The 27,961-nt window shown below is 44.0% G+C and overlaps 3 protein-coding genes and 1 long non-coding RNA gene across 8 annotated transcripts; 2 read left to right on the forward strand and 2 right to left on the reverse strand.

The window, feature by feature from the left end:
• Nucleotides 1-3,293: 3,293 nt before the first annotated feature.
• On the reverse strand, nucleotides 3,294-18,046 carry LOC104691868 (carbohydrate sulfotransferase 5-like). 4 transcript variants are annotated; one of them, XM_039558052.1, is made up of 3 exons: nucleotides 16,272-17,093; nucleotides 5,551-7,865; nucleotides 3,294-3,488 (listed from the first exon to the last, which is right to left on the reverse strand). In XM_039558052.1, exons 1-2 carry the CDS (start codon nucleotides 16,280-16,282, stop codon nucleotides 6,656-6,658), a joined length of 1,221 nt encoding a protein of 406 aa, XP_039413986.1. In that variant the 5' UTR covers nucleotides 16,283-17,093; the 3' UTR covers nucleotides 3,294-3,488; nucleotides 5,551-6,655. The 4 variants fall into 4 exon arrangements, 3 of the variants coding, with proteins under 3 accessions (XP_039413986.1, XP_039413989.1, XP_039413987.1); XM_039558055.1 differs by lacking the exon at nucleotides 16,272-17,093 and adding an exon at nucleotides 17,947-18,046 and having other exon boundaries at nucleotides 3,367-3,488; XM_039558053.1 differs by lacking the exon at nucleotides 16,272-17,093 and adding an exon at nucleotides 14,424-14,603 and having other exon boundaries at nucleotides 3,367-3,488.
• On the forward strand, nucleotides 14,622-19,356 carry LOC120410579. The gene is made up of 4 exons (XR_005602850.1): nucleotides 14,622-14,968; nucleotides 16,731-16,833; nucleotides 18,045-18,179; nucleotides 19,269-19,356. It is a non-coding gene; the product is annotated as an uncharacterized LOC120410579 (long non-coding RNA).
• Nucleotides 17,064-22,314, reverse strand: TMEM231 (transmembrane protein 231). Of its 2 annotated transcripts, XM_039558057.1 has the most exons (7): nucleotides 22,116-22,314; nucleotides 21,870-22,039; nucleotides 20,704-20,832; nucleotides 19,218-19,361; nucleotides 18,841-18,922; nucleotides 18,605-18,710; nucleotides 17,064-17,777 (listed from the first exon to the last, which is right to left on the reverse strand). In XM_039558057.1, exons 1-7 carry the CDS (start codon nucleotides 22,255-22,257, stop codon nucleotides 17,588-17,590), a joined length of 963 nt encoding a protein of 320 aa, XP_039413991.1. In that variant the 5' UTR covers nucleotides 22,258-22,314; the 3' UTR covers nucleotides 17,064-17,587. The 2 variants fall into 2 exon arrangements, with proteins under 2 accessions (XP_039413991.1, XP_039413992.1); XM_039558058.1 differs by lacking the exon at nucleotides 20,704-20,832.
• Nucleotides 22,315-22,424: 110 nt separating this feature from the next.
• GABARAPL2 (GABA type A receptor associated protein like 2) lies at nucleotides 22,425-27,434 on the forward strand. The gene is made up of 4 exons (XM_039558059.1): nucleotides 22,425-22,813; nucleotides 23,123-23,178; nucleotides 25,092-25,264; nucleotides 26,850-27,434. The coding sequence occupies exons 1-4, from the start codon at nucleotides 22,780-22,782 to the stop codon at nucleotides 26,938-26,940; spliced, it is 354 nt and encodes a 117-aa protein (XP_039413993.1). The 5' UTR covers nucleotides 22,425-22,779; the 3' UTR covers nucleotides 26,941-27,434.
• Nucleotides 27,435-27,961: the final 527 nt, after the last annotated feature.

Here is a 27,961-nt window from a genome sequence, read left to right on the forward strand (position 1 = left end):
CCTTCTGCTCTCTTGGGAAAGATGCAGAGCAGGCAAATGACTACAGGTAGAAGCACCAGGTGTGACTGTTCTTCCTTCACCTCCCAGAAAGCTGGGGGGTTTCATGTTTGAGTCAGTGGCCTAGAAGGGGCAGAAAGTCTGCCCTGACCAGTCTGTGGGCATGGATCTGTTTTGTCTTTCCCTGTGCCCATTCCCAAAACTCTCTTAAAACTTTCCCAAAATAGAAACACAGAAATACTGGGGCTTGTGTAATAAAGAGACATCCTGCCTGAAGAAACAGTGGTCTCTGTTTTTTTCCAAGCTGCTACAGAAACAAACAAAGGTAGAAAGGTAAAAATGAACAAAGGAAGGAAGGTGAAAAAGGCAGTTCAAAATCTGTTTATGGCCCCATGAAAAAGAAAGTTGCTTTGAGCTGAAAACCTAAGGAGGCTTTAGGCCCCTCCCTGCAGGCACAAATTCCCTCTCTCTGCTTCTTCTTTTTCTGGGGCTGCATTTTGGAGCAGCCCAAGCTCAGGGATCAATCAGGGAATAAAGAGGATTTTTTCCCTTCACCTCTGCTTCCCCAATCTCCTGTGGCCAGGGACATTTAACAGCCCCAATTTAAAGAGCTCTGACCTGCAGACAGCAGGAAAAAGCTGCTTTTTCCTCTGCTGATCCTCAGATGTGTTTTCAGTCCCTGCTAGGCGGCTCCCTAATTCCAGCCCTGTAACAAAAGGCCCATTTTAAACCCAATATTCCTATTTCAGGCAGAGCTGGGGGGATTTTTGCTGAGTTTGAAGTTCCTGGAAGCCTTTGGCACTTTGCTTTCAGTGATCCTGGATCCAGCCCAGCAAGAGCTGCCCCAGATCTGGGGCAAGGTGGAAAGAAGGGAGCAGATTAAGATCCTAATCTTGATTCCATCACGGATTTTTTCATCACCAGTCCTGGTGAATCACTTTCACTTTTATTATTCTTCCTGTCCCATTCTCCATCTGGGAGATAAGATCATCTTCCCTGGGCTTTTTTTTTTAATTTAAGGTAGATTGCACTGACACCTTCTGAGGGAGGATGGATTGACAGCTGAATGGATTTTAGTAGAGGAAACAGCTTTAAAAAGCCAGAAAAAATCTGTTTATGGCCCCATGAAAAAGAAAGTTGCCTTGAGCTGAAAACCTAAGGAGGCTTTAGGCTCTGTACAGTCCTGAATTAATAAGAGTTTCTGTTCTATTCCTAATTTTTAAAGCTTTTGCTTTTAAAGACAAAGTCCATATTAATGTTTTGTTCCAGCCATTACCTGGCCTCGAAATCTGGGACCTCAGCCGTGCTGTTCCCTAATCCCAGGGATTACCCAGCCCTTCTTTCCCTTGCATCCTAAATACCACACAAAAAAAGGGCTGAAGGGCTCATTTCAATTTTCTCTACAGTGGTTTTATCTCAAAACTTCCTCGAGTGTTTCTCCGTTTCTCTTTGAATCCGGGGGCGAGGGGAGCAGCTCCTTTGGAGCTGTGATTTTCCCAGATTTCCCAGGCTTTACAGGAAGGGGAAGAACCCAAGGTCGTTTCCCTCAGTCAGGAATTTTGCTGTGGGAATTCAGCTGCTCTCCAGGCAGTTCTTCTGTCAAACCATTAATCAGCTCGGAAAAGTTGATTAATCCACGTAGGGGCTGTGGAGAGAAGGGTACAAAGGAACTTTTCCATGATTTTGGGGCTTGAAGAGGGAGTGAATTTCCCTCGAAGCTGGGAAGGGCCTGAGGATGATAAAGCAAAGGAGCAGCTTCATCTCTCCCTGGCAGAGAGCTCTGGGCTCCATTATGGATACAAATCAATCCCAGCAGGATTTCAAAGGGTTTCTTTAGGATGTCAGGTCCCTCTTTATCAGATCCCTGCTGGGATTCAGGGCCTGCCTGGTCACGGGGTGCTTTGATAAGGGCTGGATTTAAATCCCAGATCTGAGAGCAGACATGAAAGTTCCCTGGGTTTCTAAGGGTTGAAAAGCTCGAGCTGGATTCGCTGCAGAGCTGAAAAGTCAGGATAAGAGAGAGCAAGGAGTGGCCAGCAGGCTCAGGCTCCTGATCACGCCCCTGGGATCCATGGCATCCATAGGATCCATGGCCTCTGGCACGCTGCTCCAGCACCCTGCAGGGTGACTGACAGCCGGGCAGGGGAAGGAGCCACCAGCAGCTCTGCGATGTGCACCATCCTTCACCTTGCACGTGGCCTAAACAGCCACCAAGCACCGATGGACTGACTGAGCCGAAAATATCGGAGAGATCTCAGTTTGCACTCCAAATTCCCTGCAGCCTGTTCCCTTCCTGATCCATCCCTTGAAGCAGCAAGAGTGGAATTCCTCCCGTGGTTGCTCTTTCCCTCCTGTTTTCCACTCAACAAGAAAAAGCAGCCACGTGAACAGGAGTAAAAGCCCCAAACCCACAAAAAAGCACATTCTCAGCATCACTAATCCCTGCCAAATTGCCAGGAACCTTCCAAAACTACATCCAAGCTCGGAAACAGGGAGCCAGTTGTTTGTTTAAGCAGCTATTGATCCAGTCTCTTCCAGCTAATTAAACTATTCACTATTTAAACTCATTAAACTGCTCATCCTGCTCCTGGCAGCCAGAGGCAAAGAAGAAATCGTGTCTAGATTAAATGGTGATGGTGAATGTGCCCATGCCAGTCCTTGGAGAGGTTGGAATTGCATCCCTGTTCCTCTGCTCTCTTTTCCTTCCTTTTTCCTGCAGTGATTCCCACCCGGATTCCTCAGCTCCAGCTCTCTGAGCAGCCTCACGGGGAGCATTTCATCCCCTTGGAGCCAACTCCATTTGTTGCATCCTTCATGCCTCAACCACCCCCAAAAACAGGGAATTGCTGATGGGCAGTGCAGCTGCTTCCACTCGGGAATGTTTCCAGTGGAACAGGGAGGGAATTCTGAGAAGCTTCCACCCACTGCACGTTATTGCTGGATAAAAGGTGAGGCAGCAAAGGATCAACAAAGGGAGATTTCAGCAAGACAAAGTCCAGACAAAGAGGCTGCCAAGTGTGGCTGGAGCTGCTAAACTGGGAAAACTGCAAGGTCAGGCTGTGGGAACATGGATTATACTGAGGTCTGAAACCGGTGTTGGGAAGAGAGGGAGAAGGAGAAGGAGGCGAAGGAGGCGGAGGAGGCGGCGGAGGAGGCGGCGGAGGAGGAGGAGGAGTAGGAGGAGGAGTAGGAGGAGGAGGAGGAGGAGGAGGAGGAGGAGGAGAAAGGGCCCAAAGTAACTGCACAGCGAATTTCCTTACCATGAGCCAGGCTCATTCCCTGAGCTGACCGATATCTCTGAGCTCCCCTTCATGGCACAGCCCTGCCAGTAAAGAACAGAAGTTCCTGCTGCTCCCACTGGAATTCTGTAGCGTGCCTGGCATTCCATACGTTCTGCTGCCTGAGAATTCCTGCAGCCGTCCTTGGGAAGAGCAGTTCACTGCCACAGGAGGAACAAGAGGAAAGCAGTTGCCACTCTCGGGTTCTGTGCTCTGTAAAAAGTAAAACCAGATCAAGATCAAAGCTCCATAAAGCTGGAACCATCTCCAACCTCGGGACAGCCCTTCTGTGGGAAAAGCATGGATGGGCAATTAGGAAGGAGATCATCATGCACATGGGCAAGGGGGGGGAATTAAATTCTGTTGCTTTCTGATTGAGGCCTGCTTCAATTTGCAGCCTTTATAATATCAGTTTAATGGGACTTTTTGTGCTTTAAAGAGGTTTTTATTAGCTGGGGGTTGTCCCTGCCTGGACTGAGGCACAGCACAATGAGTCTCCTGCCTCCTGAAGCCGTGTCGTTATCCCAGCATCTGAAATTAAAAACCAGCACTCTGGGAAACCTCTCTACTCTGAGGAGAAGTGTGTTTGGGTCTGTGGAGAGCCTGGAACAGCTCTGAGAGACACCAAACATCCTGTGGATCCCAATGAACAGCAAAACATTCCAGCAGCTCCTTCCAACACCGCCCTTGTAGGGAACTCTGTCACCCCAGTGGGTATTTGTGGGAGTAAGGAAGAAATCCCACTGATGACCTCAGTGTGATCACCTCTGGTTCGTCTGGGGATAAATCTCCTTTATCCTTCTGGAAGAATAAAGGAATCCAATGCTGCCTTAATCCCCTGCTCCTCGGAGTCTGGATTTCCAGAATCCATCTCCTGGCCCAGCATGGGAAGGGTTGTCCAGCGCTGGAACAGCTGCCCAGGGCAGTGGTGGAGTCACCAACCCTGGAAGTGCTCATAAAATACATGGATATGGCACTTGAGTGTTCATAAAATACATGGGGAAATACATGGGAAAATATAGGGATAAATACAGGGGGAAATACATGGATAAACATATGGATAAATACATATGGATAAATATGTATGGATAAATACATGGCACTTGAGGTCATGGGTTGATGTGTCCATGGTGGTGGTTGATGTTTGGACTTGATGATGCTAAAGGCCTTTGCCAGCCTCAACAACCCCAGGATTCCATGATTTTCTGCCTTTTTCTCCTGCTCTGGGGCTGAGAAACTCCTTGAGCGGAGCAGCAGTGGGAGCACGGAGCCACAGGCTGCACATCAGAGCTCTGCAGGCACTTTTAATCCACCTCTCTGCATGTTCATGGAAGATGGCACAGGAAATCTCTCAGCCCCAAAGCATCTCCCCAGCTCTGCACACCCAGGACAAACCCGAGGTGAATGATCCCCTCTAAGCTCCTTCCAGAGCCATTCCAGCAGCAATCAGAGGCAGCAGTTCCTAGAGAAACGGCTCCTATCCAATTTAGGAGCCTTCCCTTGGGGAGGAGACATCCATTTCCCCTTCTACCTGTCATTCTTCTTCATTTATGGACTCAGTAAGGCAGGAAATCTGGCAGGCTTGAAGTAAAAAATGAGCTGTTCACAGGAAAGAAAGCCTCAGTGGGTAAAAAAAAAACCCCAAACTGTTGGAATCAAGATGCAGTTAATAGGAGCAAAAATAAATAGAAACAGACTCTAAATGTAAATGAACATTACATCACCACTGGCATTTCAGCTCCTTTTCAAATACAGAAATAGCAGCAGATTTAACTTGCAGAAAGTTGCTGTGTTCACACAGCCAGAGCTCCTTCGGGGGCACAGCCCTGAACCTTCTGCTCCCCAAAACAACTCAAGACTCGAGAAAGGAGAAACAGGGATCAGGCAGAGGGGGAAAATCCCAACTTCCCGGTCAAAAGAGGTTAAGAGAAATACAATTCCATCCCTTAACCCTGTGGAGATGGGATCTGTTGGCGTTTGCCAGCCGAGCCAGCGACTGCACCGCGCCGCGTGCCCCAGCACGGCTCCGGACAGACCCTTCCACCCGCTCCCGAACGGCACTGCCGCCTGCACGGCTCCATCCGTAGGCAACCCCCGCTACTCGGTGCTTCTGCCGCGGACCCCGCCAGCCCGGCCGCCCCGTACAGGCACCGTCGACCCCCTCGGCGCTTTCCCTGGACGCGCCACCTCGCCAGCGTTCCCCGCTCACCTTTAGCTAGCGGTACCAGCGTGAGGCAGCGCACAGCCACGGAAAGCGCCACAGCGGGTTTCTTACCTGGAGTTCCGAATTGCAGTCAGCAGCTGGCACCAGCGACGTCTCAAACCCAAGTCATCCCGTATGCGCTACGTTCTTAGCGGCAGGACCCCGCTACCCGTAACAGCCCCAAGCTGCGTGCCCATCCCCCGGCCCCGCACGCGCAAGTGCAGTTTTTGAGCGTCACCGATCCCGCAGTGCTTTCTTAGACGCAAATACCGAATGTTCACCGTACGCGAGCACCTGTCTCTGCTATCAAAGCTGGTTGAACTGATCGCTTCCATGCAGCAGTATAATCGATACGCAAATTTTCAAGGCATCCTAAATTTCTCAGTGATCTTCACAAACAATTTGTAGTTCTGGAGAGAGAGGATAACGGTATGGATTGCGCTGCAGGAGCAGGTGTGCACTTATTCTGTGTCACAGTATTGGAACACAATAGGGACAGCATCAAAACGTTATTTCCAAAGTGATTCCACCGAAAGTTTCTTCATATTCTTCGGATTTTGCACTCCAAGCAAACATCACATTCAAGTACCCGATTGTATATGTTGCCACTCCAAGGAAACCACTACGAAATCTATCAATAAATGAAGTTCCCGTTTAAGCCTTTTACAACACAGCTGCTGCAGCTGCCCCACCTTTTGGAAAACTTTTATGTTAAAACTGTAAACATCAAAAGAAGTCTGAAAAAAAAATACACAACTGCAGAACAACTTTAAAGAAAAAGAAGAAAGTCAAGTGAAGGAATTTAGTATCTACTTTGTTCCATATATACAAATAAAGAATTATGATTCTTAAATAATTAAAGCATGAAAAAAAGAAGTGAACTGTTATCAATAAACAAAGACATATTTGAAAATCCATCTTTTAATAGAAAGCGCTTAAATTATATTCATAAAACAAAGCTGTGAGCAGCACATTTACAGGCTGACAAGTATCTTGCTGTCTTTTCTTTTTATCTAAAAAACTCAGGAAAAAAACCTTCCTACATTAACAGAAAAAGAGTAGATGAAAAGATAGTTGAAGTCATCAGCCAAGGATTTTCCATCTACTGTATGCTGCACAGTAGAGAAATTTTCAAACATCTACCCTGTCCCACCTCCCCAGATCTCTCAAAAATGTCTCAGTGCTTTGGATTAAACGATGACCAACTGAATTGATTTTGTCGTCTTGGCAACACCAAATCCAATGTCAGATCTCTTTGTTCTTTTTCTGAATCCACCAGCTGATAACCAAGAATGTTTATAGCACCTTTGCAAACTTCCTGTATTTTCTTAACTTTCTGAAAGGAAAGAACATTTCTCCAGGCCTGTGAAACACTAACTGCATCTCGAGATGTTATTTTGAAGGCTTCTTTTTTTTTTCCTGGTCCCTGTCCATGTGTGATATTATAGATCCAGCTTTTGAGCCGGGGAGTCAAACTAAGATCTGCGAACTTATACATTTCTGAGATTTCTGAAAATGGATCTCTTACCAGGTCTTCAAAACGGACCATTAAATAGCGATCTTTCAGAAAATTAGGTGGTTTAAGAGTAGCCGTTTCATAAATCTGAACGTGACTTCTACAAACCTCTTGCATTACTTTGTATTTGCTGTCTTCCACTTTAGTGCCATTGGTACTCAAGACGATTCCATTGTCACGGGCTAATGCTTTGACTGATTGTTCCCGTGACTTAACGACTGCCCTGGGGTCACGGACCAGGTGAATAATTTTGAGATTCAGGGATGGATCAGTGAGAAGGGGGTATAAGACCTTCAAGTCAAAGAATCGAACTTCCTTGATGACAACGTGGCTGTAAGTTTTACAGGCTTCCTCCACCTTGCTGAATGGATACCGTCCACAAAGAGTCTTGCATGCCATTTCACTCATTATGTCAGTACGTTGAAAAGAGTCACAAGCAGGAGCTGAACACAGAGCCCGACTCGCTGCCCACTGGAAAAGATCAGATAGGTTTCTTTTCCAAGGCATGTAAGCATCAAACACAGACATGTCACACAGAAAGACCGACCTGACTAAGTCCCGCACTGCCATGTGTAAGACTTTGGCGCTGTTCTGGTACATTGTAACCCACACGTGCCATGCAGGTTCCATCAGGTAGAAGACGCTGGGATGCTGGCTGAAAAGTTGACCAACAAAAGAAGATCCTGACCGCCAAGAGGAGAGAATAAGTATGTGGACTTGTGATGGTTTTTCCTCAGACTGAGGCATGAAGCTACTATACCGGGCATACATGAAGAGTAAGAATCCAGTCTGAACTGTAACAAAAATTATAACAATTGTGCTAGGAATCCGAATCCTTGCCATTCTCACCGAGGAAGGGCAACGAGAAAAGCTGAAAAAGAGAAGGGAAATGCCAGTGAACCATTGCTCCTGGGCACAATAACGATAAAACTCACACAATACAAACTCTTGCATTAGTAAAACGTTTCTTCAAACGCGCATGTATGTATGTGGCACTAACTGCTTCTTTAATCAGTTGCACTGGGGGGTGATCACTGCAAGTGACAGCTCTTGGAAACTGAAAGGAACTAATGTGTAACAGTAAGATTACTGCAGAAATAAGCAAATAAGTAAATGTTCAATGTTGAAGAAAACCTTGGGTTGGATTAAAACAAACAAACAAACAAACTACAAAGTACACACTTGAATACTGGTAAATATTGCCCCAAAAAAAGAAAAAAAATCTGTCTGAATCGCTCAACTGTATTTCAGTTTCAATTCAACATTACAAGGATTTCTATCCCCTAAAAAGAGTGGATGCAAACATCAGTAACCATGGGTGCTGAAATAAAAATAATCTTATCTAACGTGAGCGCTGTACCCTACAGCAGCAGTAGGGTGCTATACCAATTGGTGCTTGTCCACAACCTTCTGTTTTCCAAACTACAGAAGGCAGAAGATGGATGATAGCTCACAACCTGAAGCCACACCTGGCCACAGATGATAAAATGAAAAAGCAGCTGACACATGTATTTGGTCTGGAGTGCGTACATCCTAAGACTGAATACCCTGAGTTCGCATTTAAGGAATTACCAGTTTGGGAGTTAGATTTGTCTGCATATAACTCCTAGAAAATCTTAGGCATGTCAAACCCCAGTGGATTTCTATTTTACTTTGCAGTCAAAGTTCAAGACACATGCATTCCTCATGGCTTTTTACTAGAGATTTTTGGCACCTACCCTTCTGTGGTCTCACTTGTCCAGATTCCACTTGTAAGCAGTCAGTATATGTTAGCAGGCAAGGTTTTAGCAAAGTAAGACTCCTCCCATACGCAGATAATCTCAAAAGTTCTATGTACACGTATTTGCTATCTAGCTGATTTACAATTCGAAATTACAATTTTTTCATGTTACGGTGAAAGATACATTTTTCAACACACTCTGAACTCTTGAAAGAAAACCAAGCAGACTAGGGAACATAGATACACACTCATTTGACATCATAAATTGAATTAAATGATCACTCATTACAAAACCTTTATGTACACTGCATATTAAAATGTGAAACTCTGCTTCAAAATTCTGTGGCAGCAAAAGTATACAAGAGTTCAACAAATAATTACATTGATTTAAAGTAAGTAATGGAAGAAAAGCCTTCCAAGGACTATTAAAGGCAAAAATGAGGCTACAGCCCACGGCTGTGGATCGCCTTTGGTATATGCCTGTATTGTGGTGTCACACTAGGAGAAATAAGGCTCACTGTATTACTTAACTTTTTTCCTAGCAGTCCACTACTTGCTACTGTCAGGCACAAGAACAGATAGATAAATCCTTAGTTTAATTCAGCTTGGCCGTTCTTCATAGATAAAATCTGCCTTGTTCAAATAGTGATTTTTTGCATATTTCATCTCCAGAAGCATCTATAAGTTTCTCTATGCTGTGAGGATCGCCAGCAATCCAGAAGCCTGCATTGACACTTCGCCAAACAGAGGGGATGAAAGAATCTAAGATGAAGTCGAAGTACAGTTGCATTTGCTAATTGAAAGATTTTTCCTGAAACAGACTATATTCCTGAAAGTCAGCTAGACATAACTATCTCAGATCTTTTTCTTGAGTGCAAGTTGCAAGTAATTATCTACACTAAGACTGTATACTGCAGCTCCTCACAGTCTCACCCATTATGTAGCTTTTAGAGACTCAATTATGCTTTCTAAAGAATTAATGTGTTTCTACTCAACTGTTGCTCCACTCTAATCCTGCTGCAGAACTGCAACACTAACTGCTCTTTAGATGTTATTAGCAGGCTGGGGGGGACTGAGGAATAAAAACCAAAAGCTGTTTTTTTAAATTCACTTCTGCCTTGACTGTCTCTCGGACCTCTCCTCACTCCAGTTCCCACCCAAATACTGTCGCAGATGATGCTGTGCCAATGAAAAAACAGATAACGTGAGTATTAGTCCACAATACACGTCTGAATGAATCAGACTCAAGCACTACAAATAACATCAAATGACTGTAGCTGAAGTATTTCCCTACACTTCAATATGATAAAAACTGCAAGAAAAAGTGTGATATCAGAGTAAAACACTAAGTAGATACCCGTTTTCTATATTTAAGATTAATTTTCTACCCTTTTGGAAAAGTTGAAGTGTTTCTAAGGAAAAAATATACACATGTAGATACCACCAAAGAAAAAGTATAATTACGCAACAAAATATAGCATCTGTAAGAGTATTCTCTAGTATGCATAAGGCCAAATACACCACTTTCTCTGTAAACAGTGCCTTTTATTTATGCACTTCTCATGTTGGGCATGTATAATTCTATTTTCATGTAAACAACCCTTTACCATTTGCAATTGCATTCTGCAGTTAAGGTGATTTCAGCCCAGGTTAAACTTGCATTCCCTTAAAGTACAATTTTTTTCAGCCGAACAAGCTCTTTCATGATTTTTGACAAACTTTAGCTGAGACAGAAAGCAGCTGTTGAATAGCCTGTAGAATAATCTTCTCATGGAGTTGCTGAAGATCTATATATGTATACACATATACACATATTTATAAATCTGCTGAATAGATTACATTATATCATTGCCTTAGCTGTGGACTTGGCATTGTTGGATTAACAGTTGGACTTCATGACCTTAAAGGTCTTTTCCAACCTAAATGATTCTACAATTCCAAATGTGAGGGACAGGATCTTGCGAGACAGCCTACCTCTGATCCTCTATTTATTCCATTGCAGGACTCACCAGATGGTGCTGTTAGGCAAGCTCGCTCTTTCAGCACAGAAAGGCAGTATGCCAAAACTGCACACTGAAACTGCACACTGAAACACTAGTCTGTGACTTGCTTTGCATTGCCTCGCCTCTTTCTGCTAGTGCCCACCTCCTCCACCAACAGCTCAGGGGCACCAACTACCCACCCCAAGATCCCCTCAGGAGAGCAAAATTGGGGTTTGTTACACCTCCTTTTTTCCTGCTTTGCTCCACAGAACTGCTTCCTCGTAGCTGCACCTACCTGACTATAGCAGGCCTGCTAACCACAAACATGGGGGGAAAGGGAGAAGCAGCAGAGGGGCCAGATGTTCTAGCGTTACTGCCACTTCAGCTGTCATCTCAGTGACAAAACTCTTGAAAGCACCTCCTCGTTGACTCATGCAATAGGACTGACCCCAAGTGGCAAGGGAGTGACAACAAGCAGAAAATCAGGCTGTAACAGGCATCCAGTTGCAGCAGCCAGCACTCTAACACCTCTCACATCTCTCAGCTGAAACTCATGTCGTATGGCAACACTCGGTGGCATCACAATACCTGCTTTTGTAAATAATGAATACTCCTCAGCATAAATTATTTTACTAACAGTTACACTGTTACTCCTTTTCTGTGACAGTAGTATTACTTCTTTTGCGATGCCATTTCTTCAAGGAGAGCTCTGGTAAAGAGAATAATCAGAAGTCTCTCAAATTCTTCAGGCACAATCATCTCTTCACAGGGCAATGCAAATGTTCAAAATGTGATCTGAAAAGCATCTGCATACGTGGTTTAGTTGACAGTCCTGAATCAAGCTCTGTAACTGGGCTCCCCATGCTAACAGCTAATAATGGAAACAACATCCTAGACTAGATGAACCCTGGGACAGTTCCAGAATAACTATTCTCACATATCATCCAAAGGAAATTAATTATACAAACTGGCCAACAGAGCAACCATTTTCTTCACAACTTAAAACTGTCTCTGATAGACTGGTGAGCTGCAGGGCCACTAGTATCTGCCATTGCTTGCCAAGAAACTAGATATGTAACGGAAAGCTATCCAGTTTTACCAAGCAGGGTAAAAATACAGTCGGTGGTAGTATTGGTCCCAAAAAAATCTCTTTTCTAAGGAGAGCACTTTTCAGACCCAGAAAGGGTCTGAAAAAGAAAGAAAGAAATTGTCCAATGGATGATCATTTAGCTCTCGCTTCCAGGGACTTTTATTCATTTGTTACATAAGACATTGGAATCGGGTAATCAGATCTTTTCAGGTCAGCTCTGAAAGAAGTACAGTTTCTTAGTAGCTTCCTTTGAGCACAGAATTCAGCCCGAAGAGACTTAATAAAGTAGTAAAAACTAACTTTATAGCTAAAAAAAGCCTTCTATTAAACTGCTCATTTTTTTCTGGGATACTAAAAAGACTGTAGAAGGACAGAAAGAGTGCCTCATAATTAGAGCCATCAAGAAACACACTCTCTCTTTGAGCTTTTGACAAAAGGCTGGGATGAAAGACTCCCTTAGAACAAACAAGTCTGGGTCTGTTGTGGGAAGACTGAAAAACCAGGCTGGATTAGAGCAAAAACATTTGAGTGAAGTATTACAAATACCTGCTTCCCTATCATGACTTCTGAGCAACCGAATCTTAGCTGTCTCTGTCAAAGTCTTCCCTGGCCATGTTTTGTCCGGCAAAATTTCCAGCACACTTTCATTTCCAACAGTCTATGAAGCATTTTTAAAGTCAAAGAACTTACAGATTACACAGAAATTACTTCAACTTCAAATAACATACTCAATTGTGGGTCCCTTCCAACTCAGCATATTCTGTGATTCTGTTGATTTCCCAGACTGATCTCTTCCACTGAAAAATTAATACCTAATGGCGCATTATGTGCTTAACCTTTTGTTACCCAAAAATGATTGTCCTGTATGCTGACCTTTCAGAGCAATCATACGAGATGAATATAAGTACCACTTATGTACTTAAAATTCACCAAATGCAGCAGTACTGACTGTAAAAAGAGTGATAATGGTAAATAGCATCATGCATTTTAAAGAATTAATAGGGAAATGTTTGTTCATGGCATGATAAATAGAGCAAAGACCACCTGAAGGTCTACTTTTCCTTGTGGCGTTTACTCACTGCATACTTCACCTATAAGACATTGCACCGGTGCAATCACCACCAAAACGGCTTCTATGAGCTAACATTAGAAACATAGTTTGCTACTCAAAAAAGTGAAATGTTGGAACATGACAAAGCTGGTCAAAGAATAACACACAATAATATTACTAGTAATTCTTGCAGTAAATCACCCCGCCGACAAAACATCACTTTCCAGTATTCTTCTGCAGCTAGAATCACACACCTTCAGAAAGCAAAAGCTTACTATATCAACAACAATATGCAGATTGGTATTCGAATGGGAAAAGAAAAAGTTTGTTTGGAGGGTGCCTTCTATAATCTGGTAGTTTCTAAAAGAAAGTCTTTCCAATACTAAATAGTTGAAACTGATAAGCCTGCCTAATTACTTTTTAATAGAATAGTGAAACTGCAACTAAAATAATAAAATACAGTAAATGTAATGTAGTAATTCTGAATTATAACATTATATTAGCATTTCAGGTGATACTGCTAATTTAGCTTTTGGAAATACACTTCTTTTTACAATCTAGTGGAAAATGAGATTTGAAGAGTTGTTTCCAGGAAATCATCAGACTTCAACACTTTATAATACAATGAAACATACCATAAATTTAATTACATGTTCACCGAAGTTCTTTTTCTAAAAGATAATGTTTCCTTTAGGAGATTTTTAATTTTTTTTTTTTTTTTTTGAGTTAGATACAGTTGTCCAGCCTAAGCACATGGCAGTGTCAAAGCATAGCCCTCCAACACCTATTTATCCATGCACTGCAGCTGAAGATCACGGAGTGTTTTCAGCTACTAGAATGACCGGTGTTCAAGAAATGAGGTCTGCTTCGTTGCAATTTTTGTTACGAATTTTTACTATGGCAAAACTGGGGTGACAAAGAGATATCCGCAGTGACTGAACGCTATTCACTCACAGGACACTCTGTCTGCACCGGTACAATAGCGTCCTCAAATTCAAACAGTCCGAGGACGACCGGGTTGAGGTGTGTGTGCCCTATGCGCCTCACCGAAGCAACTGCTGCAACTAAGAAATAATGACAAATGCTTCAGACCAGCATGTCACCTTCAGCTAGAAAGAGAGGCAGGACACAAAAGAAAAATGGGAAGGGATTTCCTGAAATGATAGGAAGGTTTCTCCAAAGCACCTTATTTCACTATCTAATTCCAGCAAAAGAAACCACCTCAACCTGAATCAGCCATGTTCTCTAGGGAAAAGAAAGGAAAAACAAAAAGAGAGAGGGGGGGAAAAGGAAAAAAAAAAAAAAAAAAAAGGGTGGGGGTGGGGGAGGGAGAAGAAGAAGAAAAAAAAAGAGGCTGATTTTCGACAGCTTTGCCTCTGTCGGTGCGACAGCGGCTCCGCCGCAACTGGTATTACCGCTACTCCGCCGCCACAAGCAGGGGCGTGTGTGACCGGCTCAAAAACATCCCCTTTAAAGCACCGTTGTTTGAGACCGGAAAAAAAAGGTCTGACCGGAAAAAAAAGTCTGACCGGGACTTCCAGTCCTGTAGAATAACGGCACCCCCACCCGGACCAGCCTGCCCGTACCTTCTCGCCGCCTCCTGCCACCGCCGCGGCTCCGAGCTGCCGACAGACACAATGAGCCGCTTTCAGACGTGGCCGGGGCAGCGGGAGGAGCCCAGGAAGAAGCCGATCCGCCCCCCTCCGCGAGCATCCCCGGGCAAAGGCGCAGCCTGGCAGAGGCGGTCCGCTCGCCTGCCCCGCCCAGCACCGGCCACCTAGCGCCCGACCGTTCGAGTGGGACCGGCCCGGCGCGGCGGTGACCCCGCCCCGCAGCCAGCCAGGAGCATCCTGCAAGCGCCCGGCCCGTACGGTTCCAGCTGGCTCGCCGAAGCCGGCTCGTGGCAGCACCGCCTGGCCGCCGCAGCAGCTAGCGGTCCCGCGGCCTCTCCTCCGCGGGGTCACGCGTGCCTCGGGCCTTCCTGTGGCAGCAGCCCCCTCCTCCCGGCCTCCTCCTCCTCCCTCCACCTCGGCCCAGCACCCCCACGCGCACAGAGCTCGGCGCGGCCGCGTCCCGCTCGCCTCCTGCGAGTACAACCGGAGGATAATGCCCCCTGCAAACTGTCTGCTTGGTGAGTTAACAAGCAACGAGGTGGTCTCTTTTATCCTAGTTCCACCTCTTAAAAGACTCCTGAAGCACGGCTCTTACACGGCCATTCCCGCATCAATTTATGCACAGGACTTTTAACTTAAAGCTGCTTTCTTTTTCCTTCTTACAGAACTTTGACTAATCCTAGCGAGCAGCCATGTCCTTCCTCAGTGAAGAGCATTTAGATTGCTCTGTCATATGTATACAGAGAAGATCTGTGTAGTAGCACTGTGGTGCATGGTAGTGGTTTTGGCTTTTTGTGTTGCTTAGCAAGCTAAAGGAAGAGTCCTTACAGATCGCTTTCTGAGAAAGGCTCTTCCTTACTAAACCTCTTTTAATGCTAGTTGCAGTGGATCCTCAGGTATATATTTTTCCCGTGTAGTTCAGTTTGTTTCTTAAGCTACAAAATCTTGCCTTTTTTCTGTTGCTTGGTTACTTACGGAAGTAGAATGTCTCTTCAAGCTTGAGAAAAGAGTCAGAACTATGAACCAAGAACCATGGTCAGTATAAAAAGCGATCCAGGAAGTGGCCACAGCAGAGGTATCACAGGGTTTTTTTCCCTGCTGTGATAACATCTGCCTTTACGGCTCCCTTTACCCTGCATTCAGTTATTAGTGCCAGTCATGAAACACCTCTTTCAAAAGAAATAGAGGGATGGCTTCAGCTCGTACTAAACAATTACATGCCACCTGCAAGCAAATAACTCTTTTGATTGCCTCCTTTTAATGTATATAGTTCTTTGCTTGCATTACTGTAGAGGATTTTTCCAGCTTTCTTTATCTAAAGGAAAAGAGAATGTTAAGGATATTTTTCTCTGTCTTTCCTGAACTAGACCTAATCTCCAGTTCTTATTTCACGTGCATTCACTGAATTGTTGCTCTGAGCAGCATCACTTGCCTTAACTTAATGTGAAAGGCTACAACAGGAGAGAAAAGTGGGAGGGGGATTAATGGAGTCTCCCAGTACTGTGGCTTTCAAGCATTAGTCTCTTCCATGTTCCCATTGCTACCTTAAACTAAGGCTCCTGTTCAGCTTGGAGGAAGGCTCTTAGGCATTCCATTTTTGTGGGAGTAGAACATTCAAACCCTTAAACTGCGGTCCTCTGGTCTCTCCAGAGATTTCATGTCCACCTTAATGCTTGTGCAGACACATACCAAGTTCAGTCAGGGAACTGACTTGTCTGAAAATTTGATTACATATTTGGTAAAGATCATCTTCACCATAATGAACTCGCTGAATTAACTCATGCAGCCACACGAGCACCATTGCTGCACGGGAGAGCGTACCAAATGTACATCAGCTTGAGATACTGGAGAAACAAGCTCACGGGCCCCTTCGTTCATGCTGTGTAGCGGCTCGACACACTCAAAAGCAGTAGACAGTTGCTTTGACTCTGAAGACGCAGATACGAAGGCAGTTACCAGCAGCCCTACACTGCCACATAGAGACTTCAAAGATCCAAGAGCAAACTGGAGACTTCTGGAAAAGGTAGCTCCCAACTGCCAGGATGCTGAATTCTAGAGGACAATGGCCAAAAGGTGGCATACTGCTAAGCTGCTCTTTCATATTTCATAGCTGCACCGTGTCTTAAGAGTTCAAGAGAACCAATGACAGAGTTTTTTTTCAGAATTCTAGCATCTAGAATTGTGTGAAATTCTGTCCTGCTGTAACACTGCTTTGCTAAAATTAATTCTTTAGTCTAAAACTGAAAACATAATGAAAATTTTGTTGTTTTCTCTTGTAAGCTTGTCTGGCATAAAAAGTAAGCCCAGAAAGAGAAAATAAAATAATCTTCCCTACTACTGCCACCATCAAGAATGAGGGACGCAGTCTTTCAGTGCATACCAGGTGATTATAATTTTTATCTGTTCTAAGCTATTCAAGTTCTGAAAGTAATTATTTGCTTGCTTCGAAACTCTGAGGCTTCTCTGGTAGAATTTTTTGCTAGTTTTCTTTCTTTCAATAAATACAAGGATTCTCTGTTTTACTATTCACAATTCACAATTAATGGCCTGGTGCTACAGTAATAATGCCAATAGTAAATGGTTGTGCAGACTTGGCACACACTATCACCGTGGTTTCTCACATCAAACTTGAATTTATTCATCCTCCAACTTAATAATTAAATTGCCGAGTATGTATAGCCACAGTTACAGAAGTGCATCTCTGACCTTAACTCGTCCATGCATTTTTTCAGATTTCTTTTTTTTTCATTTCATAGTGCACATAAATGCATGTACAAATAATTCTTGACAGAACTCTAAGACTGCAGTGAATTGATTTACAAGAAGTGAAAACAGTTCATGTTGTTACTTTTAGCATATTATTTTCAGTTTTCAAGGTGGTTTTCGAGGCACGTTCCAGTTGCAAAAAAATAACTAGGCTCTTCTTTAACTGTCAAAAATATAAAATTTTTCGGTTCCAAAGCACATTTGTTCCTAAAGAAATTAGATGAATGAACATGTATTTTAAAAAGGAAGAACAGAGCATACTTGGAACATACTTAAAAAATTCTGATCTTCCGAAGTAAGAAGTGTATAGAGAATAAAATCAGGTAACTAGTTTTGAATTGCATTTCTATAAAGTCTTCTCAGGCATCTCTTCAGGACTGGTGCTGTTTGTAGGACACTACTGGAGATACAGGCAGAACTGGTGATACTGGAATTGTTGTCAACACCTGATTCTGGAACAAAAACATCTTAATCCTACCGAACACCCAAAGAAAGATAAGGAGGATGCTGACATACTGGATCCAGGCAAATTTAATAATTTCCCAAAATCCTGGCTGATATTTAAAGAAAGTCAAGGAGTGTTAATGAAGAAGCTTCTGATGCTACCACTGCAAAAACTAAACTCTGAGCCACAAAAACACCTAAAAGCCTTCACCATGGTAGGTAACAAAAGCTGGAGGGAACATCTGTCCTAGAAGACATTTAGCCCAATTCTGGGTAAAGCACCTACTTTGTGCCTGAGTCATCAGGAAGTAGTTATTGTTAATATTCAGGCAGGTAAACAAATCTTGTAAGAAGTGTGATCCATACAGATTCTTCTAAATGCAGGCTCATTCTTGTCTAAGAAAAAGAGCGAAGAACTTAATGAATGAAGAATTATTTTGTTAGAAAAAAGAAAAAAAATTCCTGTCTGTCTGCACATGAACAGATGTAACCACCGCCCACTGCAGGAGTTATTATTTGGTGAGATGATCTTGCATATGGATTTCTAATGATGTGCTTTAGGTCACAGACTACAGTATCATGCTTTGCTAGTGGCATCTGTGACGGATCGGGACAGCAGGTACTGCAGAACCAAAGCAAGATGTACTACGATTATTCCCTGAGAATAGCTAAGGAACTGCCTTAAAGGCCTTTTTAGCAAAGCTGAAAAGCAACAGAGGTTCCCAGTAAAGAAAGACAAAAAGTGGTTATGCAAGCAGAACCATCTGAAGGAATGAACAAATAGGTATTTCATTAACTCCAGAACCGTAGCATTTGCTTAGCTAACAAAAAAAAAGTTTAGCAACACATCTAAGAGAAAACAGTTTGCATTTGGCCTCTATGTGGCGGAGGCTCAAATAATAGAACCCTGTCATGTCACAGTTTATGCAGTTTTCAAAGGATATAAGATAACTTCCACTGGGTAATGAACGGTGGCATTAATGATAAACGGTGTATCTGTTGCTCTTCCAGTCATCCAAACAGGGTTGGGATCTGAAAAGACTGTTGTCACTAAAGTGGAGAAAGAAAACATCCAGATTAAGGGGGGGCTTATAGGTGTTAATACAGAAGTCATATATCTCACGAAACAGCTGCCAGTATGCTAACTACTACTGTCCTGTAGCTACACATTCAGACTTACCATTTCTATCCCAATATGCCGCAATGATGTTTACTAGATCATAGTCACTTGCAAAAGGACTTGTGCCATTGACCACAGACACCTGTTACAACAAGGAGACACTTTAATTATTTCTCCAGTCTTCAAGACAGTAATTCTACTGAGTTTCTTACACAAAGTAACCATGCCCTTCAAGGAACGAACATAAACATCACACTGAACATCTTGGCACAATAACCTCTTCCCTCTTGTAGTCTAACAAGGAAACACCAGTTCCAAAGTTTTACAGTTCACTCTGTGCAGCAGTACAAATAATTAGGGTGTCACCTGCGATACTAGGCCGATTAAGAGGGTGGAGTGGGGGGGAATTGATGGGGAAGGGAAAAATGTTTCCTCACATTGTATCTAGTATCCAGTCCACAATGGTTAAGTAATTGCCTCTGGTTCAGTTTCAGGTCTCCATTCACATAGAGCTGAGACCCTGGCACAGGAGAAAAAAACTGAAGAAAAGCCATGCTCTGCATCACAAATGTTGACATTCTCTGAAATAGTGAAGACAAAAAAGGAGAATTTAGAGGGAGGAGGGGGGACACAACATACTTTTCTACTCTGTATCTACAAAGTTTTCTATGTGGATTTGATTTTTCTACGATTCCCAAATTTCAGATCATCACATTAGTCTAAACAAGCGAACACCAAATAAAAAATACAATTTTTTAAAAAAGTGAACTACCTTAGTTACTGGGTAACTAACTTTATTAACTCAACAAAGTTCCACAGGAAATGCAGTCACGTGCAGCAGTCTGTGGCTAATGACAGAACGATCTGACTAGCCATAACATGTATAAAGCAGCAAGGTGACTAAACACATTCATTGGAGACACACTTTAAAAAACTCAGCAATCAAAATCAAGGACCAAATAAAGAAGGTATTACCGTTCTTATCGACCACTCAATCTGAAGGAAAATGTCCACAATTACAGTGGAAATAAAATAAATAAATAAATAAATAAATAAAATAAAAAGTGTTGTGAATATCAGAACTCCCTGTGATACTAATACCTGACCAAATACCTCAGTCCAAATTTAGGACTGTTGGGCCTTTATTCTGGGCCTCAGGCCCAGAATGTTTCCTACACCACACAGCTATGCTTGCTAAGCTTGTCCATCTGCAATCAGCAAGACTCTCTAGGAGAAACAGCCTAATCTCCCTAGGAAAACAAATTCTTGTCTGTGTGGCTGCACCCAACGCAGCTCTGTATTATTGCTCCTTTCAGATGTATCCCTGGGTTCCCTGTGCGCTGGTGTTTTTGCTTTAGGTATTGACTGCACTGCCGCAGCAGAACTGTGTTGTCTTGTCTTCCTGTAACACTTTCTTCCTCGTCCCAGTTACAGGACACGGAAGATCCTGGCAGATGATTACCGATGCTTCAAGAGCTGTTAAGCAAATCGAAGGAGTTTCAGGCTGCTGCAACAGCCTGGCTCTCCAGCTCAGAAAACGAACTGGTTATGTCAAGACACAGCAGGAGGTAGGAATGCACATCCTTCTGCCTATCGCAGGACTCACAGTTATTTCCAGGTGCCACCCACACTGATACTCACTGTTGTGCATTTCTGTCCTGTATGCTGCACTACAGCCCAAGAGAATACAGAGCTTAAAATTTAAAAAAAAAAGAATTTCTAGCAAAGCGTATGAAAATACTCAAGAGAGCTAGACTAGGAATGACACAGCAGAGGAGAAGAAAATTAAGTATTTGATAGTAAAATAAATATTTTAGATAGGAATTTCAAATGTGGAAAGTTTCTTTTCATCTTTTGTATAACCACTACTGGAATATTACAATGGGTCTGTACATCACAACAAGCAGAACTAAAAATGCTCACATAAAGCTGGTACGAAAAGAGTAGAATCAGCTGAACGCCAACTACGTGCTCCGTTGGTTGCAGTGGAAGTTCCAATTTAAAATGCAACTGATCCATTTTGCCATCTTGATTTTTGTCTTCTTCTCTAGTCTAAACAAATTTTTTTTAAAGACAGGAATTTCTGTTTAGAAACAGAAAAAAAACAGAAGTAAAACCCTGGGGGACCTCCACAACTGCAGCACGCACATACCAAGGAAGCAAATAAACTGCATAGTTAGGAATGCAATAAAAAGCTGCTTGACTATTTATAGACAGAAGACTAGAGACAAACAAGAAGCCTACACTGTCATCTGTTGTACAATGTCTCATATGCCCCTCCCGGGAGGGATAGTTTACTTCAAGGTCTTTTCTGCCCTACAGCATGCCAACCGTCTCCCCTGCACGCTACAAAGCATGCCTTAGGATCTTCTGTAAGACACAGTGCAAATATATGACTGATGGTCAGGCTTGTGCCTCCTGCCACTGCAGCATGCCTCTTAATGGCCTCTGTATGCTCATTCGTGGCTGTGAGCCAAGGCTTGCTATGCTTGTGTGCCAGTGTCCAGTACTTCAGCTACTTGCAAATCTACCAGGGCTCATAACCGAGGCAAACAGAAAAATAACTGCCACTGTGGAATCCCACAAATAAAAATGACTGCAAGGCAGAGGTTATGTGCTTCTGAAGGCACATACCTGCTTCCAAATCTAGGGGCTACCTAGCAACCCCCGCAAACTTCACGGGATAAGCCATGCGGCCAGTGGAGAAGGGCACAAGTAATTTGATGAAAGTAAACTGACGTGTTCACGCAAACCACCAGCGGTGCTTGTGGACATGGTTTAGTGGCAAAATCGGTAAGGTTTGGCTAATGACTGGACTTGATCTTAAGGGCCTTTCCCAATCTAAGTAATGCTACGATTCAGTAACACTGAGCGGGAGTGCAACGGGACTCGTTAAAAATCCAGCAAATCCCGATGTGAGGCACAAGGTTATACATAAAGCTGCTGCTACCTGAAGGCAGCAGTGCCTGACGGGCCACCCGCTCAAAAGCGCCATCAGCACTCGTGCCCTGAGCCGGCTACCGGTCCGCTGGCCCTACTCTGCAGCCTCGCTTCTCGCCACTGTTGCCGGGCCGCCCGGGCAGGCCTACCGACAGGAGCGGGACTCGGAGCCGGTCCTCCTGGAGCCTGTTGAACGCTGGGAACGTGCTCCACGCCAAGAAGCTGCCCGGGCCGGACCCGATGGTGGCGACGAAGAGAACCTCGTACCGGAAACGGACGGTGGGTTGCTCCAGGTACGCGCTCTGCTTCAGCCAGAAACCTGAGGGCAGAAACAGCACGAGGTTTCAGGACTGCGCCGGGCCCGGCCAAGCCCCGTGAGGTCGAGTGGCGCTCACCGTGGCTCCGGTAGGCCACCAGCAGCGGTGGCACATAGGTGAGCGCCGTGATGAGCAACAGCGCCAGTGCCGCGGCGGAGCAGAACCCAGCCCGGTAGCGCGTGTACAGCGCGGGATGCGAGAAGAGATCCACGCCAGCCATGGCGAGCGGCCCTCAGCGCGGGACAGCACCGCCCCGCCCCGCACTCTCACCGGTCGCCCTCACCCGCGCCTTCAGCGCCGCACTGGCGGAGCGTCGGACTGACGAGACGCCGCGCCAATCAACGCCGAGGGGACGGGCGCATCAGCCAATGAACGCGCACCGCCGCCTCCCGGCGCCGCCGGCGAGATAGCGCCTGGCAGCGGGATGGGGACAGATGGATGGGGACGCCTGCCGGGGCGGCGAAGTCTATGGCGCGGCTTCGAGTGCCCCGGGAGGGCTGCGGGCGGCCTCGCACCCGGCAGGTGACTCCGTGCCCGGATGGCACAGTTCCGCCCCGCGATCCGCGGCCGGAAGCGCGGCCGCTCAAGCGGTTGCCGGGGAACAGGCGAGCCGGAAGTCCCGCCTGCCGTGCCGCTGCTGTTGTTGTGACAGGGACCGTGACAGCGACAGGCCCGGCACGAGCCCCCGCCCCCCGCACACGGGCCTCGCCGCCTCTGGCTCCGCTCCCCGCCCGCCCGCATCATGAAGTGGATGTTCAAGGAGGACCACGCGCTGGGTAAGGGTGGGTCCGGGCCAGGCGCTGCCTGGCAGCGGCCCCGGTGCCCTCGGTCTCCCGTGTCGCCATCTGTCCCCGTCGGCTTCCCCAGGCGGTCGTCTTGTCTGTGGGCGGACAGCCGCTGGCGGCCCTCGCCGAAGGGTGGTGCGATGCCCGGGGACGGTCTTCCCGAAAAGCTAGAGACCGCTCGGAGGCGGGGATATGGTCGCGATCCCCGCAGGCTCACGGCCCTGCCAGCGCTGCTCTCTCGGCCTAGGACACCGGCAATATTATTACTATGCAATGACTAATTATGAGTTTTGTTCACAGAGCACAGATGTGTCGAGTCGGCAAAAATCCGAGCCAAATACCCCGACCGTGTCCCGGTGAGTAACCAAGCCAGCTTCAACAGAATACTTAGAGGCAAAGGTGGATAAACTGTTTCCATCCTGTCCACTCTGATGAGTTCCTACTAAGTAAATTCATGTTCCTTTTTGTGTCCTTAGATGCTTTAAAGAAGCCCCAAACACATCTAACTACTGCAACATTTTCTCCTCTGCCCCAGCGCTTAGCGACAAATAAGCTTTCTAAACACTTTCCAGGGATTTTTATGATATATCACAGTCCTGCTTTCTTCTAAAGGCAGTTATATCCCAGCAACCACCTTCATTGTCTTGGCGATTGTGCCTGATCCTTAGAAAGATTATGAAGATTCTTGAAACCTTGACCATCTTCCATCCTGGCTAAATGAGTTAGATGATATCCCTCATGTATTCCACACCTATAACCAGTCATCGTGGTGAATCTCCCCATGCAAACCCTGTTGAAGAGCCAATGCAAGTGGTGACCTCTCCTTTCTGCATTAATACCTACCAGTCTGCTAAATAGTGAATGACCTCTCTTCTTCTCTCCACAATCCCTTTTAACATGTTTGTCTGTGAAAAGACCACACTTCACATCTTTATGTAACAGCTAGCAACATGCCCACATTCTCAACTTGCTTGAGTGTAAAATTTCCCACATCCCATCTGACCACGTGCCACTTAGTGCCACTCCTGCATCTCACCTTTTGGTAAGTAACTTCTCCATTAGCACAGCCCAGAGAAGGAATCTTTATTCCCATTGACTTTTTCTGCTGCTCAGTTGCACCTCGTCACGAGATTTTCTCCAGCTGCAGTCTGGCAAGCTGATATGATCCTTGCTGTTCTCTCTTGACTATCCCCTCATACGTAGACTGTGGTGTCCTTAATGACCATACATCTCCACAGTATCCATTTATTTCAAAAATATCCTTGATAACCTTAGGGGAAAAAGAAACGTAGAAACTCATAGCATGAGTCAGAATGACATGCTGCCGTATCAGGAACGGACAGCAAGGTGTAGATAGATACAGGAATTAAATCTCAAATTGCAGCAATCCTTTGTCTGGAGCGGTATGTATTTTCTGCTTGATGATTCCAATTGAGCTGTTGAAACGAAATAGTTGGTATCAATTTAATACTCAAAAGTGTTTTTCAAGCTTAATGTTGTAAGTGGAATGCAGAGCAAAGGAATGGAGACCCTGGAACCTCTTGTAAACTGTATTTCCCAACCTGCTGTATTTTTCCTTCCAGAACCAGCCTCTGTAGCACAAAAAGCATCAGGTCTTTTTCACAAGGAATACTTAATTCTCCTTCCCCTGTACCTGTTGCTTTTTGTTTCGTTTGTTTATTTTTGTCTGGTTTTGTTTGTGGCCATCTTGCTGTCTTTCCTTCCTGTAGTCAATTTCCGATTTCCGAAGCAATGATGAAAGATACTCTAAATGTCAGTTCAGCAGAATACAAAGTTAGCCTCACCAGTACCAGTACAGGGGAAGGATCACCTCACAGTTCGTTCCCTAGTACAGTCCAGGACACCATCAGCCTTACTTGTGGCCAGGGCACGCTGCTGGTTCATTTTCAACTTTGGGTCCACATTGCAATAATTTCGTATCATCGGTGTAAAAAAAGTTAAATGACGTGCGTACTTTCCTGTCACAGGTTTCTTTAAGGCATAATACACCTTTTTATCCCATGACTGCCAAAAACCCAGGCGCAGGACGTTTTGAACCATTGTGTATATGAATGTAGGTCTCAATGCAGCTGTAAAATCAGGTTTCAGAGTGCTGAGCCAGTTCTACCTCTGATTTGGTTGTGGTCAGGAAACCTTTTTGTTCATCCCCTCTGCTCACTGTTGTAAGCCTGTACAAGCAAGCGATCTACCAAAGCTGTCTGTTCACACCAATCCTTAACAGCTTGACCTTCACACCTGCACTTTACAGGTCATAGTGGAGAAGGTCTCAGGATCTCAGATTGTTGATATTGACAAGAGGAAGTACTTAGTTCCGTCTGACATCACCGTGGCCCAGTTCATGTGGATCATCAGGAAGAGGATTCAACTGCCATCTGAGAAGGCAATATTCCTCTTTGTAGACAAGACTGTCCCACAATCCAGGTGAGAGGCTATTCACTCGGTATTCAGAATCCTTTCAGCAAGCCTGTGCATATTAGAGGGTGAGTAATGCCACTCTTTGAGGCTCATCTGGCAATTTTAGGAGGTGTTTGTCACATCCTAATCTCACTAAAAGTTGGTTTTCCTCATGAGTTTGATAAATGCCGTATTTCTTGAGCTAGGCTGAAAGGAAAGGTGACTGAAAAATATACTGTGATTTACTTCCATGGGAAAAGTGTGAGGTTTGCAGTTATGATGTTCTTGCATGTATATACAGTTATGATGTATGATGCACTTGGCTGAGTGCAAGAACATGTACATCATCAATGTCAAAAAAAAAGATGATTCTCAGTGTAACAAAAAAGTTGTGCATTAAATACTCAATAGCAAATGCCATAAATTATTCTGAAAAAAGCCAACAACCTGTCAGTTTACAAAATAACATTACAGACTAGTTGCTGGCTCTTTTTTAAAAATTATTTTCTTCTATTAAAAAAAAGTAATTGCTATAGAAATGTTTTTCACATTGGTTTTATACAGGAATAAGTTTCATTGCTTTCTGCTTACATACAGAATATAGCAGAAGCAGCTAGTACAACTTTCTGCACAAGATACTTTAATAAAATTTAAGGAAATAGTATGTCATTATATGCCTGAGATGTGGTATTATTCTTAATACTTAGTTGTAACAGAAACAGTCCCTCCAGGTAACCTGATACGCAGTAGGGACCCATGAGAATCATCCTTTTCTGCTTGTTTTCTTCTAAGAGTACTGAAAATGCCTATATGTCATCTTCATAACGGTACTATAGAACTGCTAGGAGCAGGAAAGAGAGATCCGTTGTCTCTTCTCACATGTTCATAATGAGACATCTCAGCTGGAAAAATAGGGCTTTGATAATTCAATATTAATGTAAAAACGGCTACTTCTTAACAGATAAAAACACAATCCGCTCATGGCTCTGCTCATTTCATAGGCTGAGTTTATGTAATAAACTTCTGTATGAGGAGAGAAGGATGTCAAGGGTTGGTGATTTATCTGCTACTCACCAGTTATCTTCCATTTCAAGCACTGCTCACACATCTTCCCAGCTCCTCTCTTGGGCAGAATGACATCGTTGTTTTCCCTGTCATCACATCCAGTCTCCATCTTTCAGTTCATTAGCCTTTTCTCAGTTTTGGGAAGTCAGAGAAAGGTGATTTGAGGAGGCATCATTTGTGCACCTCACTGATGTCAACTGCTCCAACCATCTGTAGATAGATGGTTGGAGCAGTTGACCAGCCAAGTAATAGCTAGCATTTCTTTTTTGTTTTCAAAATAGAGACCAATTTCCAACAAAACAGGGAAGCATTCTGACAAAGGCATTTGTGAAGAAAGTCAAAAAATTTACTCTGCAAAGAGTCCAGGATCATTTTTCTAACTCACGACTCAACTGCTTTTCATTTATTCTCCTCGATCATATTTTAACCTATACACAGACTTACAAGTTTTAGCTTTTATTAATCCTTGCTTATATGAGGTTCTAACTGTTAACACTGGCAAGTTGCATGAGCCAAACAAATCATTCCTCTTTTTTCCCCCTTCAAGCTTAACTATGGGACAACTTTATGAGAAGGAAAAGGATGAGGATGGATTCTTGTATGTTGCCTACAGTGGAGAGAACACATTTGGTTTCTGAATGGTGGGTCTTGGCTACTGTACCATCCTGCTGTGTATCTTGTAAATAGCTGATCATTTTCTGTTCTGACATCCACAGAAGTTCCTTCTATATACATGCATTTGTAACTGGATTTATTTCTTAATATATTGATAGGTCTTGTTTTATTAGACTGTTAAATTATAAAAAAAAAGTTTTGTTGGTTTTGTGAATTTTTTTTTTTCTCATGGCTATGAATTCCCAAAGCCTCAGTTCTTTGGGGGGATACATTTGATGACATTGGTTAAATAAGAAAGCAAAGTAGTTGAGCTACTAAAACCTGAAGAGAAGAACATACGTTTATTCTGTTTTGAGATGTCAGTTTAAGAAAAATAAAAACAATAAATTAGTATTGGGAACACTGGATTTGCTAGCTTATCCAAAACCAGGAGCAAGATGCTGATCATGTTGAATTGAGCTAGTATGTTCCTCTTTCTCAATTAACAAACAAGTACAATAAAAATTCCTGTCACAAACAGGCAGTGCTGTCATTTCTTTACCTTCATTTTGGCCAGAAAGTTACTCGTCACATTTACTAGATGCTACACAGCTGTTTGTATTACTTACTAGACATTGTACACCTTTTCAAACTTTAGTGTGTGGCTGATGATACCAGGAAGAAGCAAGGAGCTCTTTGTAGGTTTCAAAACCAGTAGCTTCAGAGCTACTGTCTCTCACAGCTACTATATTGCACAGCTACTTCTGTTTGCAGGCAAAGAGGCAAACCTGTGGATTGTGTGGGAGAGGGTGGAAAAACCACCTAATTGACCTAATTGCACAGTGCTGGAGTTCACACTCTGATATTAAAGGATAACACTGGGTTGAAAAAGTAGCATGACTTCGACCTTCCTAAACCAGCAAGGAAATGCTAAATACAGTTTAGATTACTATTAAAAATTTTAATTCATTTTCTCACTACGTGGTGCCTAAGAATTTAGTTTTTAAAATGTTTCCAGTTACAGTGGAAATTTATCACTTTCCAAACTTAAATTCATACTCACTC

Source organism: Corvus cornix, chromosome 11, assembly GCF_000738735.6.
Source record: "Corvus cornix cornix isolate S_Up_H32 chromosome 11, ASM73873v5, whole genome shotgun sequence".
Lineage (NCBI taxonomy): Eukaryota > Metazoa > Chordata > Aves > Passeriformes > Corvidae > Corvus > Corvus cornix.